The following is a 16,293-nucleotide window of genomic DNA, read 5'->3' as shown; positions in this document are numbered from 1 at the left end:
GTGTGTTTGTTGGCCACTTGTATGTCTTCTTTGAAAACTGACTTCTAATCTTGAGGCCTATTAATGATTTCATTTGTCTGTCACTGGACAACTTCTCATTCCTCTCAGTGACTATCCTAGAGGATCAGTGTATTTGAGAAATATTTAGAAGTAAAGTTGACAGGACAGGATGATTGATTAAAAGAGGGCAGCAAGGGAATTTGGAATAATTCCAGGGTTTCTGGTTTGGGAGATCAGATGAACAAGTGCATAAGCCTGGGATGGTGGTGGAGGATTGGAGAGACATGCCAGATGCTACCTGCACACTTTTGGTAATATTCTGTGTGATGGGATATGAAATGGTCCATAGAAAAAAAACCGGAAAAATACGCCAAGGTTAGGTTCATTCTAAGAGTCTAAAAATTTCAAAAACCAAAACAACATTATAAATGGTGTTTCTCAAGGACCTTTCACTACCTTTTGATTGTGCTTGTGATTTTCAGGCAAGCTAAATGTCTGATGAAGACTGCTCTTCTTTTGTTCTGTGTCTGACCTACTAATTCCTGCCCATGCTTCAAATTCAGTTCAGAAATCACTGAAGGAACCATCCACTGCCGGCCTGCCTGCAACCACAGCTGACAGCTGAGTTAGGTTTTCCTGTCCCTATTATTTACCAGTTTGTACTGAAATGCTTTCATGGGCTGTGCTTCCAGATTATGAGTTCTGTGGAATCAGGAAGTATGTCTCTGTATTCTTGTATTCTTTGGCTTTTTTGTGTAGTAAAGGGACTCAAGTAATGTTTGACAGTGAAGGATACAACTTCATTCCTTGCCTGCTTTGATAAATTTTAGTAATAAATTCCCAAAACTATCATGTTGATTAAAAATAAAAAGTAACCGTAACCTCACACATTAACTTTATTCAAACAGCACTTACAGGAAATGTAAAGTAGAAAAAGATTTCTGCCCACTTTACCTATGGAGACATGATAAACACGCAAAAAAAATCTAGAAATTAAGCAAAAAATAGCACAATTTAACTGAAAGCAACATGGGCAAAACTGTCTTCTTTTGTAGTTTGTGGTACCTTATAGTAGTGCTCATTCAATTTCGTTTGCTTGATGAATCTGAGGACTATGAGATATCAGAGTTACTAGTAGGCTAGGAGTGCTGTAAGGGTACTGGGAGAAGTAGGATTAGTTAGGGGCAGATCTTGAATTCTGGCCAAGAAACTGATATTTAACCCATAAAGAGATAGTCACTATATGTTATCAAATAGGAGAATGACACAAATGAGAAATGACTGTTAATTCATGATGCATAGTAACAGTTGTGAGCTTTAGTTTAATGTAATATTTGTAATAAAAACGTTTGGCCAGGCACCATGGCTCATGCCTGTAATCCCAGCACTTTGGGAGGCCGAGGGAGGCGGATCACCTGAGGTCAGGAGTTTGAGTCCAGCCTGGCCAACATGGTGAAACCCCCGTCTTTATGAAAAATACAAAAATTAGCCAGGTGTGGTGGTGCACACCTATAATGCCAGTTACTGAGGAGGCTGAGGCACGAGAATTGCTTGAACCCGGGAGACGGAGGTTGCAGTGAGGTGAGATCATGCCCTGCACTCTAGCCTGGGCGACAGAGCAAGACTGTCTCAAAAAAAAGGTTTCATTAAACTTAAGCTCATAAATGTTACTACATTTATAATGTAAATCTCCAAGATACAACACATTTTTGTTGTATTGCTCTATGAAGAGGATTATTTTTAAAAGAAGTTCTGCATTAAAATGTATCCATATTTAAAACATTGGTGTAGGTGTCCCAAAATAAGAAAAACGAATCTTCTAAAACGTACAAGAAACTATGCTTTTTGAAAATAAATTTGCAAGTGATAACTTGATACCTACAAAGAAGCTAAGGCCAAATTAAAATAAAGTATATAGACAGACATCATAAACATCCTCAGATAGATTATCAAGCTATAGGTAGTATGTTACATTTTACTGGGTATTTCATTTGGGAAGAAAGTGCCCAAACAGCTGCATGTATTTTTAATCTCTCTTACAACTCTCAGAACCAGTATGTTGGCATGGCTGTATATAGTAGTCACCCCTTACCCTCTGGGGATATATTCCAAGACCCCCCAGTAGATGCCTGAAACTGTGGATAGTACCCAACCCTGCATATACTATGTTTTTCGTATACATACATACCTATGATACCATTTATTTTATAAATTAGGCACAGCACAATGCACTTTGAGGCAATTATTAAATAAGAGTTACCTGAACACTAGCACTGATTCCACGACAGCTGATCTGGTAACAGAGACGGCTAGCACATACAGTGTGAATACACCAGACAGAGGGATGATTCACATCCCAGGTGGATGGAACAGATTGGCAAGAGATTTCATCATGCTACACTGAATGGTATGTAATCTATAACTTATGCATTGTTATAGGAATTTTCCATTTAATATTTTCAGACCTCAGGTAACTGAAACCACAGAAAACAAAGCCGTGGATAAGAGGGGACTACTATAATGACTTGTCATCCATGAATAATGAAGAAGCATGTGAGAATCAATGTTTAAAATAGAAACCTGTATTCATACCTAAATATGAGACAACTCGATATCCCAAGGTCAAACTGTAAATGAGATATATATGAGGTGCAAATACTTCTAACAGTAATAATACATGAGATTTTTGTAATTGAGAAATTTAGTTTCTCAGGTGGTAGGAAAACAGCCAGTTGAGAATTCTAAGGCATGAAGCTGAGAGGTGACTTGTGTTGACCCCAAGCAACTCCATGATGCTGGGATTTCTAAGTCCTTAGAAATTCCTGGCTGGACCTTGTCAGTATGTTTAAAAAACTATTCTCCTAAAAGCCTCCATCTGCCAGCATGTTCAAAGATTATAGAATGTGGTCTGGCTGCTTCTCAGCGCTTGCTCTATTAGGGGGCAGCCTCCCCACCAGTACACCAGGACATTTGAGAAGGCTGGCCCTCCAAGCTGCACCTGGGCCATATACTTAACTAGCCTTCCTTATCTCTTCAAAATGAGTTTGCCTGTGGAGAGGTTACTTTGATAATGGGAAGAGAAGTAAGATACGGTACCTGCTTCTCTAAACAGTTGGTATTCAAGTTGAAATAAATTGTTTCATTTTTCTCCAAAAGGCTGAGAGGCTACACTTTACTTGGATCAAGACAATAAAACACAGTCATTATTTAAGAAAATTTATTTCTACTTCTACAGCAGAAATACGGAAATGGTACAGGTTTGGGCAAATCATACTTTATGAAATGGATCCTCATACCACATCCTTTTTAATACAGGCACATTATAACATAATTCCTGGATTTTCAAAATCCAGCCAACACAGATACCTCTGCTACTCTGTTTTGGCCTTCATAGCTGCTTCCTCTTTCAGACGAGCTTTCTTTTCTAAGTTCAAGCTTGTTAAAGTCTTGTGTCTTTGGGCAGCCTAAAGCAAAACAGATTTGAACAGGTGATTTGTATGCTGGTCGGGGAGGATGTCTTTACCTTGCACTGATGACAGCAGGTTAACAGAGGCATGGAGGCATAGAGTCCTCTGCTGCTTGGACACTGAGCACAGCAGTTTCCTCTATGTGCTTCAACTTCCTTGTACGCTTCCAAGAACAGCAGCTCATCCATTCAAGCATAAGTAAGAAGTGCCACACCTCTTCTTTTTCTTCCCTTCTGGCCCCTTTCTTTCAGTCTTTATCCTCTCCTTTTCTCTTATACTTTCTTCTCATTCCACCCCACTTCTCTTTTATACTAAATACCTTCTCACTGCCATTTCTATCCCGTTTTTCTTCTTTCACTTTTCTCTGTTGCTGCCATTTCTCCTTCCCCAACTTATCTGCATACTCAGATCCTTCTAGTTCCTCACTTCTCTTTTACCAAAAACATTCAGCTTTGGGAATCCCAGACTTTACCCAAATACTACCATTGATGATTTCCACAAGTATCTGTACTACAATTCCATCCTTTGAGTGGGGGAGGCAACCGTCCTCTTCCCTTGTTTCCCTCCATGTAAACGGTCAGATTTCTATGAAGCTTACATACAGGCCAGTTTCAACACTTTTATACCAAATAATGAAACTAGCACCCTAAGCTGATATTTCCTTCTATCTGTGTAATTTCATATGTAAAAGAATTGGGTATGTGGCGGGGGGGGAGAAAGGGAAGTTGATGGTGACAGCAAAATATACAATGGCTAATTTTTCTCTTCCAAATCACATTAAGTTCAAAAGTTCTCCATTCCAGTAGTATTTATGGAAATAGAAATTCCATAAAACTAAAATGTTACAATTTTATGGTAAAGAACAGGAGAAGAACTCTCTAAAATACACAGCATATACCCCTGGATGATGCTAGAAGAGATTCCAGGTGAATAATTTGCTTCTGGAGTATTTAAACTCAGCTGGTACAATCGAGTATACAAAAGCAATGCAAATTTCTCAGAATCCTAGAAGCTCACAGTCCTGTCCACATGTTTCTGCTAGTTTTAATCTGAGAACTATGCATGAGAGGTCAAAGAGGGAGACAAGAAAAAATGAAGTGGGGTGGGAACAGAGTTTTCAAGAGAACTCCACCCAGCTCAGCACATTTGTCCCTTCGTACTCCCATGAGGTCAGCCTAAAATGGTCAGTATTTCCATTTAACTGCAAGACTGAAGACAGCCAAAAGTACATTTCCTTTTACTCTGCAATTACTGAGGATAAGAAAGTCAGTTAAGAGTGGGTGTGTAGAAGGACCTTTTTAGTATCTTAAAGTAGTTGTAAGACATCACTTTCCACATGGAAGCTGTGATATATAGAATTATACATGGTATTAAAAGAAGAATTTGACCAAAGCTGCTGAATATAAAAATAACTATAGCTTAATAGCAAGATAGTATAGTATGAGGTTTGGTAACCTGCAAACTTGGGTCTAAATTTTTATCTTGCCACTTGTTAGCTGTGTGAGTTTGGGAAAACTATTTACCTCTTAGGGTTATGGAGGTGATTAAGTGAGCTTAACAGTGCCTGTTACATAATAAGCACTCAATAAATGGGAGGAATTTTCCTATTACCTGAATCGGGTCTAGGTTCACATTGTGACTCGTCATTAAGGAGATGTGTGGCCTTAGGCAAGTTACTAAAGCTTTCTAAGCTATAGTTTTCCTCATCTATAAATCAGGTCCTAATAATACTTATCTTACAGTGTTTTTGTGAGGTTCAGATGAGATACCAGCTAGAAAAGTACCTGGAATGCAGTGAGTGTTCAATTAGTGATAGCTATTAATTATAATCTGTGCTAAAGATTTCTGGACTTGTATTCCTATGTACTGCTTAGGAGCTGTGGTCCTTAGACACATGGCCCTGTCTGGCTGAGCTTCAAATAAAGAACCCCGCTAAGAAAGCTCACCATGCTGAAGGCAGTTATGGTGAGGGTAAATACACTTGGGTACCAAGAGCACTCTGGAAATATGCAGTGGGTGATTAAATATGCCAGTGTCCTATTTCTTAATTTACATTATGACATCTGTCATCAGAAACACTTTTTAAATTTACATTACACAAAATGAATTTAGTCCTTCTTCACCACACCAAAGTTAGGATTTGCTATCTATCCCCAAGGATGATATTCCAGGCTTGTTCCCAATATGTCTTATTTTTTTGCTTATCTTTTCTCATGTAATGTAGAAAGTAGCCTCCTCTTCTCAGAGGGTAAATACAAGGGTCAATCCCTGATTTATTCTAGGTTCTTGGTGGAGAACATACATACTGGATAGAGAAGAAACCCCTTCTCACCTTCTTGCCCTCAATAACCATGAAGATGCATCCTACCACCGTCAGGGCAATCATTAGATAGCTGATCTTCACTCGCATCTTGTTCTTTGCAGCATCAAGCATCTCCAACCTAGTAATATAATGAGATCATGAGAGAAAGTTATTAACTTTTCTCTTTCTGAAGTTGCGCAGGATAAAAGGCTGTGTATAAATTCAAAATGTAGTAGTGTCTATAAATATAAATAGGGAGACCTAGAGATCTCTTTAAAAAGGGCCTAGAGATCTCACAGGACTTTGGGGAGGATGAGGCATTTTTTGTAACTCATTTCTATATAAAATACAAGATAGCACACAATTAAGTACAAAAGAAGAAAAAAGAGAAGTCAAGAACAAAGCCAAAAAAAAAAAAAATGGGCAAGGCATATTAATCTACACTTGCTATGGTGGACCCCAATTTTGGCTCTCAGGTTTCCAAGCAGCCTATAAATGCTAGAAGTGAAACAGTCATTTCTCCCTGAGGTTCTTAAGAAGACATTATGTGATCTAGTCATCGTCTGAAAACATCTTGACAACAGATACTACAATAAGCTTCATATGTTTCAACACAAAGCACAATTCAGAATGATCAAACATTGGAGAAAGTTAACCAATGTGCTCCATATACCCAGCTTTTTGCTCTCTGTCTTGAACCCAGAATAGATTTGAGAATATCTAAAATAGTAGGAAGATCCTTTAAGCAATGCTCCTTAATATTTATCTTTTTAAACAAATGTTTTGCTAAAATTGAGTGACAGTGAACTTGATGCTGTGGTCTCTGGCAAGTGCCAAAGTGCAGCTCTTCTAACCTATCTACTGAATACAGACCCATGTGCCTTAAAAAAAAGTTGATGGTTGGTTCATCATTCTTGTGTGAAAGCTAAGAGGCTTAATATAGAAGAGTCTAAAGGCCAATCTACCTTGGTGATTTTGCAAGTAGGCAGTGAGTCATGGTTCTATTTTTAATTTACTTTATTTAAAGAGATGGGGTCTCACCATGTTGCCCAGGCTGGACTCAAAATCTTAGACTGAAGCGATCCTCCTGCCTCAGCCTCCTGAGCAGCCGGGGCTATAGGCATGCATTGCCACACCTGGTGGTCACGATTCTGTTACCTCGGTGTCTGGCAGAACCTCAAGGCAGGGGATGTGGAGCCCTTATGGGGCCCAGGATTAACTTATGGCCTTCTCAGTAGATGTGTAAATAGGAAGTGATTATCTCTAGATGATGGGATTGAAGTGCTTTCTTTCCCCTGAGATAGTTAACATATATTACTTTTAAAATTGGGGAGGGGAGTACTTTAAAAATGCTTGGAAGGAGGCAAAGAGTCTGGGATGTTGCAGGTGTTAGGAGGAAGATGATGAAGCCATGTATGATGTGATGTAGGAGCTGGGACCTGTGAGGCAGCATGGGGACGGGGTTCTCCAGGCACTTAAGCTGGGCCTGCAGGCTGGCAGGAACCCAAGACAACTGCTAAGGACTGTCAAATTGGTCAGTTAGGAGCACCTGAGATTCCACTAACCACAAACTGACTTCCCATGTTGACGGTATTTTATGGGATTTGAAGTGCCACGATCCTCATGAAAAGTAATCCATTCCATAGGGAGTAATAGGAATGGGCAAGTTAAGCAGTGCCTGTTCAGAGCTACCAGCACAAGGATAAATGGCTGCCCAGGCCCAGAAAAGACCCTTCCAGAGTGATTCGTGAGATAGTATTTTGGGCCTGAGGGGATCTTGGAACCAACTATTAGGCAGACTGAGGAAGGTGTTCTATAGCAAAGCCTATACAGCATCTGTTAAGGCCATGGGTGTGGTGTATACCAGCTTATTTTCTGCTGGTATAGGAAGAATTAGGGCATAGGCAAGAACCTGATGTCACTGTTATTTCCAGTATTCTCTTATTTCCCAGAAGAATACATGACTTGAGCTAAGAAAAACCAGGGCTTTCCTGCTGAAATAATTCTAGTTAAAGTAATGTGCTATCAATTTGACTGGCAGAAGCAGAAAAGCTCTATTAAAGCTGTTGTAAACAGAAAGTAAATACTACATATTTCCCTGGGAAAGAAATCCTGAATGAGCTCAGATCTTTTTCAATCATGACTTGAAACCAGAGACCAGAAGATCCAGGAATAGTTTCTTGCTGACAGGGAACTTCCACGAGCTTTGTCTGAAGTCCCTGTCCCTGAATAGGATGATGCCTCACAGAGGAGATGACATCTATTTCTCAGAATCTCTTTTTAGCCAAGATGCCAGCCAGTCAGGGTCTTTAACATGAGGCTAGGGCACTGGTTCTCAACGAGGGGAGATTCCCACCCGCTCGTGCCCCTTGGACATTTGGCAGTGTCTGGAGACATTTCTGGTTGTCAGCACTGCCGCAATGCTACGGGCATCTAGGGGGCAGAAGCCGGGGATGCTGCCAAACATCTTCCAACAAATAGGACACCCCCCTGCCACAAAGCATTATCAAGCCCCAAATATCAATAGTACTGAGTTAAGAAACTGGGTTGGAGTAACCTGCACTCATCATCTACAAACTCCGAAAAAGTTCCAAGATCCCAGCCAAGATCCCTTCCCTTAGGTTTAAGGAAGTTGGTGACAGGAAGCACTCTTTCTTGAATTCCAGAATATTGCAATTAAATACTTTTACGCCTAAGGTTGAGTACTTAAGTGGATTTGGGGGAATACAGTCATTGTCAATGGTACTTAATTTATATATCTAGATTAAAAACAAACTTTAAAAAAGTCACACTTCTGTAGCCAGGGGATGAAATCAAATAATCAATTGACTTCAGAGTACCTGACAGTTCTTCACCAGTCACTATGTAACATAACAATGATAAGACACAGGTTTTCTAGCATTGTTTATATTCCAAGTACTTACTAAAGATAAAACATTTGGAAAAGTGAAAAATGTTTTCAAATTTGGTTGAAAAGTTTTAAACAGTTGGAACTCAGAGGCATTGCTTTTCCCTTAGATGAGTGAGAAATGAAAGCTGCTTGTAATACTAAATTCAGCACTCACGAGACAGTCTCTGGGATTTCATCTTCCTTTTTGAAGCGACCTGACCATATGAGGATCTTTTTCTGCCAATCCGTAGGTTTGTGTAAAGGCACTCTGTTGTAAGTGCCTATGAGAAAAACCAGAAAAGAAATTTTATGTGTTTGAGATTATAACTCTCAAATTTAACAACAGAAAAATGGTATTAGTGCTTTTTAACTAGTCACTAAACAGAAACACTGAGAAACCTCAAGTTAATTAGAACTTTATTTGAATGGAATTTCTTAGGATGCTTCATTTTCCAAATAAGATTATAAAATCCCAAGGGAACGGTGAGGAGCTTGTCTGACTTCAGTAGACTAAGACAAAATTTGTAAGGTACAATCAGATTTTACCAGATCTTGAATGTCAGGCTAAGGGGTTTAGACTTGATTGGGAACTACCGTACATTTTGAAACAAGGAAGAAACTAATGTTTTAGGAAGGCTTATCTGTACAATGGATGGAGACAGAAAAGGGGGACAGGGTAGAGTGGGCAAAAAGTCCAAATGGGAGCCTGTAATACCACAGTGAGCGGATATTCTCTGAACCAGAGTTGTAGCAGTGGAAAGAGAGATGAAGTCAGTCTGAGGATGACTGAAAGAATGTGGAGACTGGTTAAGACAAAGAGGAAGGAGTCACGAAGAACCTCAAACTTGGATGACTAAGACAACAGCAGTATTGTAACTAAAAGAAGACGGGAAAAGACCCAGTTGGGGAAGGAAAGAGCATGAATACTACTTAAAGATTTGTTGAGTCTGAAGGGAATATATGCCATCTGAGTCATTTCATTAATAAGTCGGGAATAGAGATAAAAATCAGTGCAAAGGGAGAGCCAGTGAGGGTGATAAGGAGAAGGCCCTGCTGATATTTTACCTAACGCATAATATCTTAATTTGGTTCATCTTTGGAGTTCTTTAAAACATAATTTCTGGACTACTGTTTACTTTGGTGCATCCATTCTCCCACACAAAGCTCCAGTCCAACCCTACAGGCAAGAAGATGAAAATGAAGAAACCACTGTGCATGTGCCCATGACCAATATTAGTACAACATGGGAGGTCTGCTGTAGGAACATGGGCCTACGTATGAGTAAAACATGAGAAGTGTGATGTAGGAAGATGGGCCTGCATATGAGTAAAACATGGGAGGTATGATGTCGGAACATGGGCCTCCCTCAGGCCTCCCGCGTTGCATGATGTAGGAACATGGGCCTCCATCAGGCCTCCCACGTTGTGCTCATATTGGTCATGTGCACATGCACAATGTGAACACAATGTGTTCTCTCTACATGGAAGGGTATGATATAGGAACCTCTTCTCTTTTGGGTTCTTTTGATTCCAAGTTTTCCTACTCTTTGGGAGCTACCAACTCCATAAATAGAAAGAATAAAAACTTACGGGATGGAGCTCCGGGACTTTCCTGTGGTTTTGTGCAAAATCCATTTATTCTCTTCAAATCAGAGCTTCTGGTAAGCCTTAGAGATGAGGAAACATCTCTTTCACATAACCTAAAACAGCTTCCTAAAAAAGAGAGAAAAATGTTTCAAAGAAAGAAAGAAAGAAAATGTGATGTTTTCTCAAAATAAGAAATACCCGCAAGTTACGTTTCATTTATAAAAGTTAGTTCATTTAGGAAATGAATTTACTATATGTAAGATACACATACTATATTTAAAGTGCTATGCTTGATGCTGTTTTAAAATATAAATGTTTTATTGATTAGGAAATTAGGAATTTACAACATAAAAATGTTATCAGCTGTAAATTTTAAATAAGTACTTCCCACATGTGTCTTATCATAACAATGGCTCTGGTGGCAATATTATGTATTATGGCATCAGGGCTGTTTAAGTAAAGATTAGTAACCTCCCAAAAGTGATAAACTAGGTCACCAAGTTGCCAATATGATGCTGATAAACTGGTTAGGGGGCTGCAGTGGTCAGCGAGTGACTCTAGAAAGCCTTGCTCCTTGCAAGCCACAAGTCCTTAATTAGAAATCAATTTTAGATGTAGTTTTGAACTACATATAACTTTAAAACTATATATATAATATATATAGTTTATTTTAAAAATTTAAACTGAAAGCACAGATAGTAGCATTACGAACCCCTATATACTCATCACCCATTTTCAACAATGATCGCTATATGGCTAATAAATATCATTTAACCTCTATAAAAACCCTGGAAGACAATAGGCAATACCATTCTGGACATAGGAATGGGCAAAGATTTCATGATGAAGATGCCAAAAGCAACTGCAACAAAAGCAAAAATGGACAAATGGGATCTAATAAATTTAACTTTTACTGTGCAGAAACTAAACAGGTTCTGCACAGCAAAAGAAACTATCAACAGAGTAAACAGACAACTTATAGAATGAGACAAAATTTTTGCAAACTATGCATCTGACAAAGGTCTATATCCAGCTCTATAAGGAACTTAAACAAATTATCAAGAAAAAAAACACCAGCCCATTAGAAGGTGGGCAAAGGACGTGAGCAGACACTTTTCAAAAGAAGACATACGTGCAGCCAACAGGCATACAGAAAAAAAAGTAACATCACTCACTAGAGAAATGCAAATCAAAACCACAATGCAATACCATCTCACAACCAGCCAGAATGGCTGTTATTTTTTTTTTTAGATATATACTATTTTAATCAGACTATACTTCCAACATTTCACAGATGAAATTATAATCACCTGAGCTTTTAAAAAATAAAAATTAGGCACAAATACACTTACTCATAATTGCACTGGCAAACAGTTCTTATGAGATACTTAAATCTTTGTGAAGAGATAGCCCCCTTCTTTTCCCACGTGCTCTCAAGTCAAGCCTGATCTCTCTCCCTGTCACCCATAAAATCTCACTTATGTTCCATTAACCAGGATCACATGAACTAACCTGAAAGAAAAGGAGTTCTCTGTCTATATAATAATGTTGGTAAAATAAATCGACATATGTTTAACAAAAGCACACAAAATAAGAGATACAATCAGGTGAATATTATAAGTCATTCTTTCATCATTAACATAAAATTGTAATTCTACTTTTGTAAATTTTATCAACAGACTCTCAAATGCCACACTTGATATATACATATAATAAGAAGAAAAAATAAATGAAAAATGCATTTTCAGATATATTAAAGAAAATCACTGTTTTATGAAAAATAAGCAAAGCAGCATTACAGTTATTACTCAACTTTCAAAAGGTCACACAAGACTCTTGTTGGCAAATATTAGGATAAGACATTTTCATAGAAATATCTTAAGTATATATGGAAAAAACATATTTAAGATATTAAGATATAAGATGTATTTATGATTTAAAATAATCTCTACACAATTATTCTGCACATCACGAGAATATTCAAGACTCTATTGACTTTCTCCCCAATGAACATCTCTATATAGTAACTATATTCTCAGTCTTTTTTTTTTTGTTTTGAGATGGAGTTTCGCTCTTGGTGCCCAGGCTGGAGTGCAGTGGCGGCAATCTCGGCTCACCGCAACCTCTGTCTCCCAGGTTCAAGTGATTCTCCTGCCTCAGCCTCCCACGTAGCTGGGAATACAGGTGCCTGCCACCATGCCCAGCTAATTTTTTCATATTTTTAGTAGAGACGGGGTTTCTCCATGTTGGTCAGGCTAGTCTCAAACTCCTGACCTCAGGTGATCCGCCTGCCTCAGCCTCCCAAAGTGCTAGGATTACAGGTGTGAGCCACCGTGCTCGGCCATTCTCAGTCTTTTTTATTTATTTATTTATTTATTAAGTTCTAGGATACATGTGCAGAACATGCAGGTTTGTTACACAGGTATACACATGCCATGGTGGTTTGCTGCACCCATCAACTCATCATCTACATTAGCTATTTCTCCCAGTGCTATCCCTCCCCTAAACCCCCACCCCCTGACAGGCCCTGGTGTGTGATGTTTCCCTCCCTGTGTCCATGTATTCTCATTGTTTAGCTCCCACTTAAGAGTGAGAACATGCAGTGTTTGGTTTTCTGTTCCTGTGTTAGTTTGCTGAGAATGATGGTTTCCAGCTTCATCCATGTCCCTGCAAGGGACATGAACTCATCCTTTTTATGGCTGCATAGTATTCCATGGTGTGTATGTGCTACATTTTCTTTATCCACTCTATCACTGATGGGCATTTGGGTTGGTTCCAAGCCTTTGCTATTTAGTTTTGCTCTTGTTGCCCAGGCTGGAGTGCAATGGTGTGGTCTCAGCTCACTGCAACCTCCACCTCCCAGGTACAAGCGATTCTCCTGCTTCAGCCTTCCGAGTAGCTGGGATTACAGGCGTCTGCCACCACGCCTGCCTAATTTCTGTATTTTTAGTAGATACGGGGTTTTACCATGTTGGCCAGGCTGGTCTTGAACTCCTGACCTCAGGTGATCCGACTGCCTCAGCCTCCCAAAGTGCTGGGATTATAGGCATGAGCCACCGCGCCTGGCCAGAATGGCTATTAAAAAGTCAAAAAATAAGGGATGCTGTGGTGAGGTTTCAGAGAAAAAGGAACACTTAGATGCTGTTGATGGGAGTATAAATTAGTTCAACCATTGTGGAAAGAAGTACGGCGATTCCTCAAAGACCTAAAAACAGAACTACCATTAGACCCAGCAATGCCATTACTGGGTATATCTCCAAAGGAATATAAATGTTCTATCATAAAGACACATGAATGTGTATGTTCACTGCAGCACTATCCACAACAGTAAAGACATGAATCAACCTAAATGTCCATCAATGGCAGACTGGTTAAAGAAAATGTGGTCTTTTCTTTAGGCTGGGCCCAGTGGTGCATGCCTGTAATCCCAGCTACTTGGGTAGCTGAGGCATGAGAATTGCTCACTTGAACCCTGGAGCCGAAGGTTGCAGTGAGCCTAGATCATGACAGTGCACTCCAACCTGGGCAAGAGTGAGACTGTGTCTCAAAAAATAAATAAATAAAATAAGAAAACGTGGTACATATACACCATGGAATACTACACGGCCATAAAAAAAGAATGAGAGCATGTCCTCTGTAGGAACACAGATGGAGCTGGAGGTCATTCATTATCCTTAGCAAACTAACACAGGAACAGAAAACCAAATACTGCATGTTCTCATTTATAAGTGGGAGCTAAATAATGAGAACACATGGACAAACAGAAGGGAACAACAAACATTGGGGCCTACCTGAGGGTTGTGGGTGGTAGGGAGGAGAAGATCAGAAAAGATAACTAATGGGTGCTAGGCTTAGTGCCTGGGTGACAAAATAAACTGTACAGCAAACCTCTGTGACATAAGTTTACCTATATAACAAACCTGCACATGTAGCCCTGAACTTAAAAAATTTTTAAAATATCGTTTAACCTAAACTGCATCTACTATCTACCCCTTACTAGATTGTTTTAAAGCAAATCCCAAATATTATATTAGTTCATCCACAAATACTTCAGTATGTATTTCAAAATCATATCTGAAATACTAATATAATTTTTAAATGTTCCTTATTATCAGTATATTATGATCAAATCCTATTAAGATGAAATTTCTGATAGGCTCATTTTTTTTTTTACAGTTGGCTTATTCAAAATAGGTGCACAAACTGAATATGGCTGATGCTTCCTGAGTTTCTTTAAATCTATAGGTCTCCCCTCTTACTTTTTAAAATAATTTGTTAAAGAAACCAGTCTTTAGTCCTATAGTGTCCCTCAATTTTAGATTTTGCTTATCACACCCACATGGTGTTGTCCAACATATTCTCCAAACTCCTCTATTCCTTGTAAACAGATTTTTGAGGCTTGAAAGATTTAGATTAGATCTTTTAGCAAGAATGTCATAGGTGGTATTGTGTCTGTCTTATTATGCCACATCAATAGGCATATGCCAATTTTGTCTCTTTTCATATTAAGATTGTTCAGTACATGCTATCAGTCTGATTCACCTTTTAGAAAGTTCCCCATCAACCTTTCATCTATTTTTTTTTTAGCAGACAATGGTGATTATTACCTAGATCCATTTATTTCATTAGGGATTGCAAAATGGTGGTATTCTCCCCTTTCACATTAACTATTTGGTTATCTTAAGGCATAAGCCATGCAGAAAATGTGGAATAAATGCTGGATTCTTTCCCTTTGTCAGTTTTAAAATGAACAAATTGGTTTTCTTGCACTTCCTTACGTTGCATTTTTACACGTGATGTGCTCTAGACTGTTTCAGTTGTTCCTTTTAATCCCATTGGGAACCCTTCTAAGTTGGCTCCCGAGTCCTTTCAACACATCCTCAGTGGTCATTGATAGCTCTCTTTCTAACAAGATATTCCAGACTGATTTTAAATGTTTTCTGCCCGACTTGGAATCACACATTCCTCCCAATGGGCTGTGGTTCTTTTAAAGAAATGTTTTTAGAGACTCCTTAGTGGGGGCTCATTTTTTTTCAGTTTGTCACTGTTTTTGCCTTTTCAGTGAACAAAGCTAGGAAATACCTTCATAAAATAAATACATTTAAGAAATTAGTTTTGATTAGCAATTCTTACCTTCAGCTTTAGCATGAATAATTTTAATTAATTAAAATCAGAAGCAGAGACAACCAGAAATAGTTTTGATCAGGTGGGAGAAAAGGAGAGTAATTCTGATCTTGGGATTGTGGTGCAGATGAGGCCAGGTCTGGTATAGGCTCCTGAGAATCAGAAGACACCTAAGAGCCCCTGAGTCCCTAGGATGTGGAGGAGTGGAACAGAAATGAAAGCTGGAAAGGCACCAGAGATAAACCTGACTAGGGCTTTGCCACTATATGATGCTCTAGATGACAGAAATGGAATGTCCAAGACTTGTATTGAATGCAGTAAGAGTGTGCCCTCAGCCCTTTGTGGTTAAAAATGAATTTGCTAATAGATAAAAAGACTGTGCCTTGGAAGTTCCAAACTCCCACTTCGGTGTCTTGCAGCCTCAGAGTTTGGAGCAATAAGGGGAGGTGAGAGAGGCAGTAGGAGTAAAATATGGTTACAGAGGCGGTTTTCCCAATGATGGTGAAAAGCATCATTTCCTTACTTTTCCCTCTTGCTGTTTAAAAAAAAATTTTTTTGAACATAACAATTTAAAAGACACTACTGTGGACTTCTCATGAAAATATGTTCATGGTTGTTAAGATTTTTAAAATAATACTTTTATTGATACATAATTCCCTACCATAAAACTCACTTTTAAAGTGTTAAATTCAGTGGTTTTCATATATTCACTAAGTTGTGTATTGATCACTACTAATTCCAGAAGACATTCATCACCCCAGAAAGAAATCCTGAATACATTAGCAGTCATTCCGTTTCCTCCTTCCCCCAACCCTAGAAAGTCACTAATTTACTTTCAGTCTCTATGGATTTGCATATTCTGGACATTTTATATAAATGGAATCATACATGTGGCCTTTTATGACTGTCTTCTTTTACTTATAT

General features: G+C 38.8%; 1 protein-coding gene across 1 annotated transcript in view; it reads right to left on the bottom strand.

The window, feature by feature from the left end:
• Nucleotides 1-878: 878 nt before the first annotated feature.
• Nucleotides 879-16,293, bottom strand: part of FAM162A (family with sequence similarity 162 member A) — a 28,412-nt gene continuing 12,997 nt past the window's right edge. Inside the window, exons 2-5 of the mRNA XM_004036175.4 lie at nucleotides 10,249-10,371; nucleotides 8,835-8,940; nucleotides 5,800-5,908; nucleotides 879-3,464 (exon numbers count right to left, since the gene is read on the bottom strand). Of these exons, the coding sequence (XP_004036223.1) occupies nucleotides 3,372-3,464; nucleotides 5,800-5,908; nucleotides 8,835-8,940; nucleotides 10,249-10,371 (431 nt within the window). The 3' untranslated portion in view covers nucleotides 879-3,371. The remainder of the gene's footprint in view (nucleotides 3,465-5,799; nucleotides 5,909-8,834; nucleotides 8,941-10,248; nucleotides 10,372-16,293) is intronic.

Source organism: Gorilla gorilla, chromosome 2 (assembly GCF_029281585.2).
Source record: "Gorilla gorilla gorilla isolate KB3781 chromosome 2, NHGRI_mGorGor1-v2.1_pri, whole genome shotgun sequence".
NCBI lineage: Eukaryota > Metazoa > Chordata > Mammalia > Primates > Hominidae > Gorilla > Gorilla gorilla.
The sequence above is the reverse complement of the archived record's forward strand: the minus strand, read 5'-3'. Positions and strand labels throughout refer to the sequence as shown.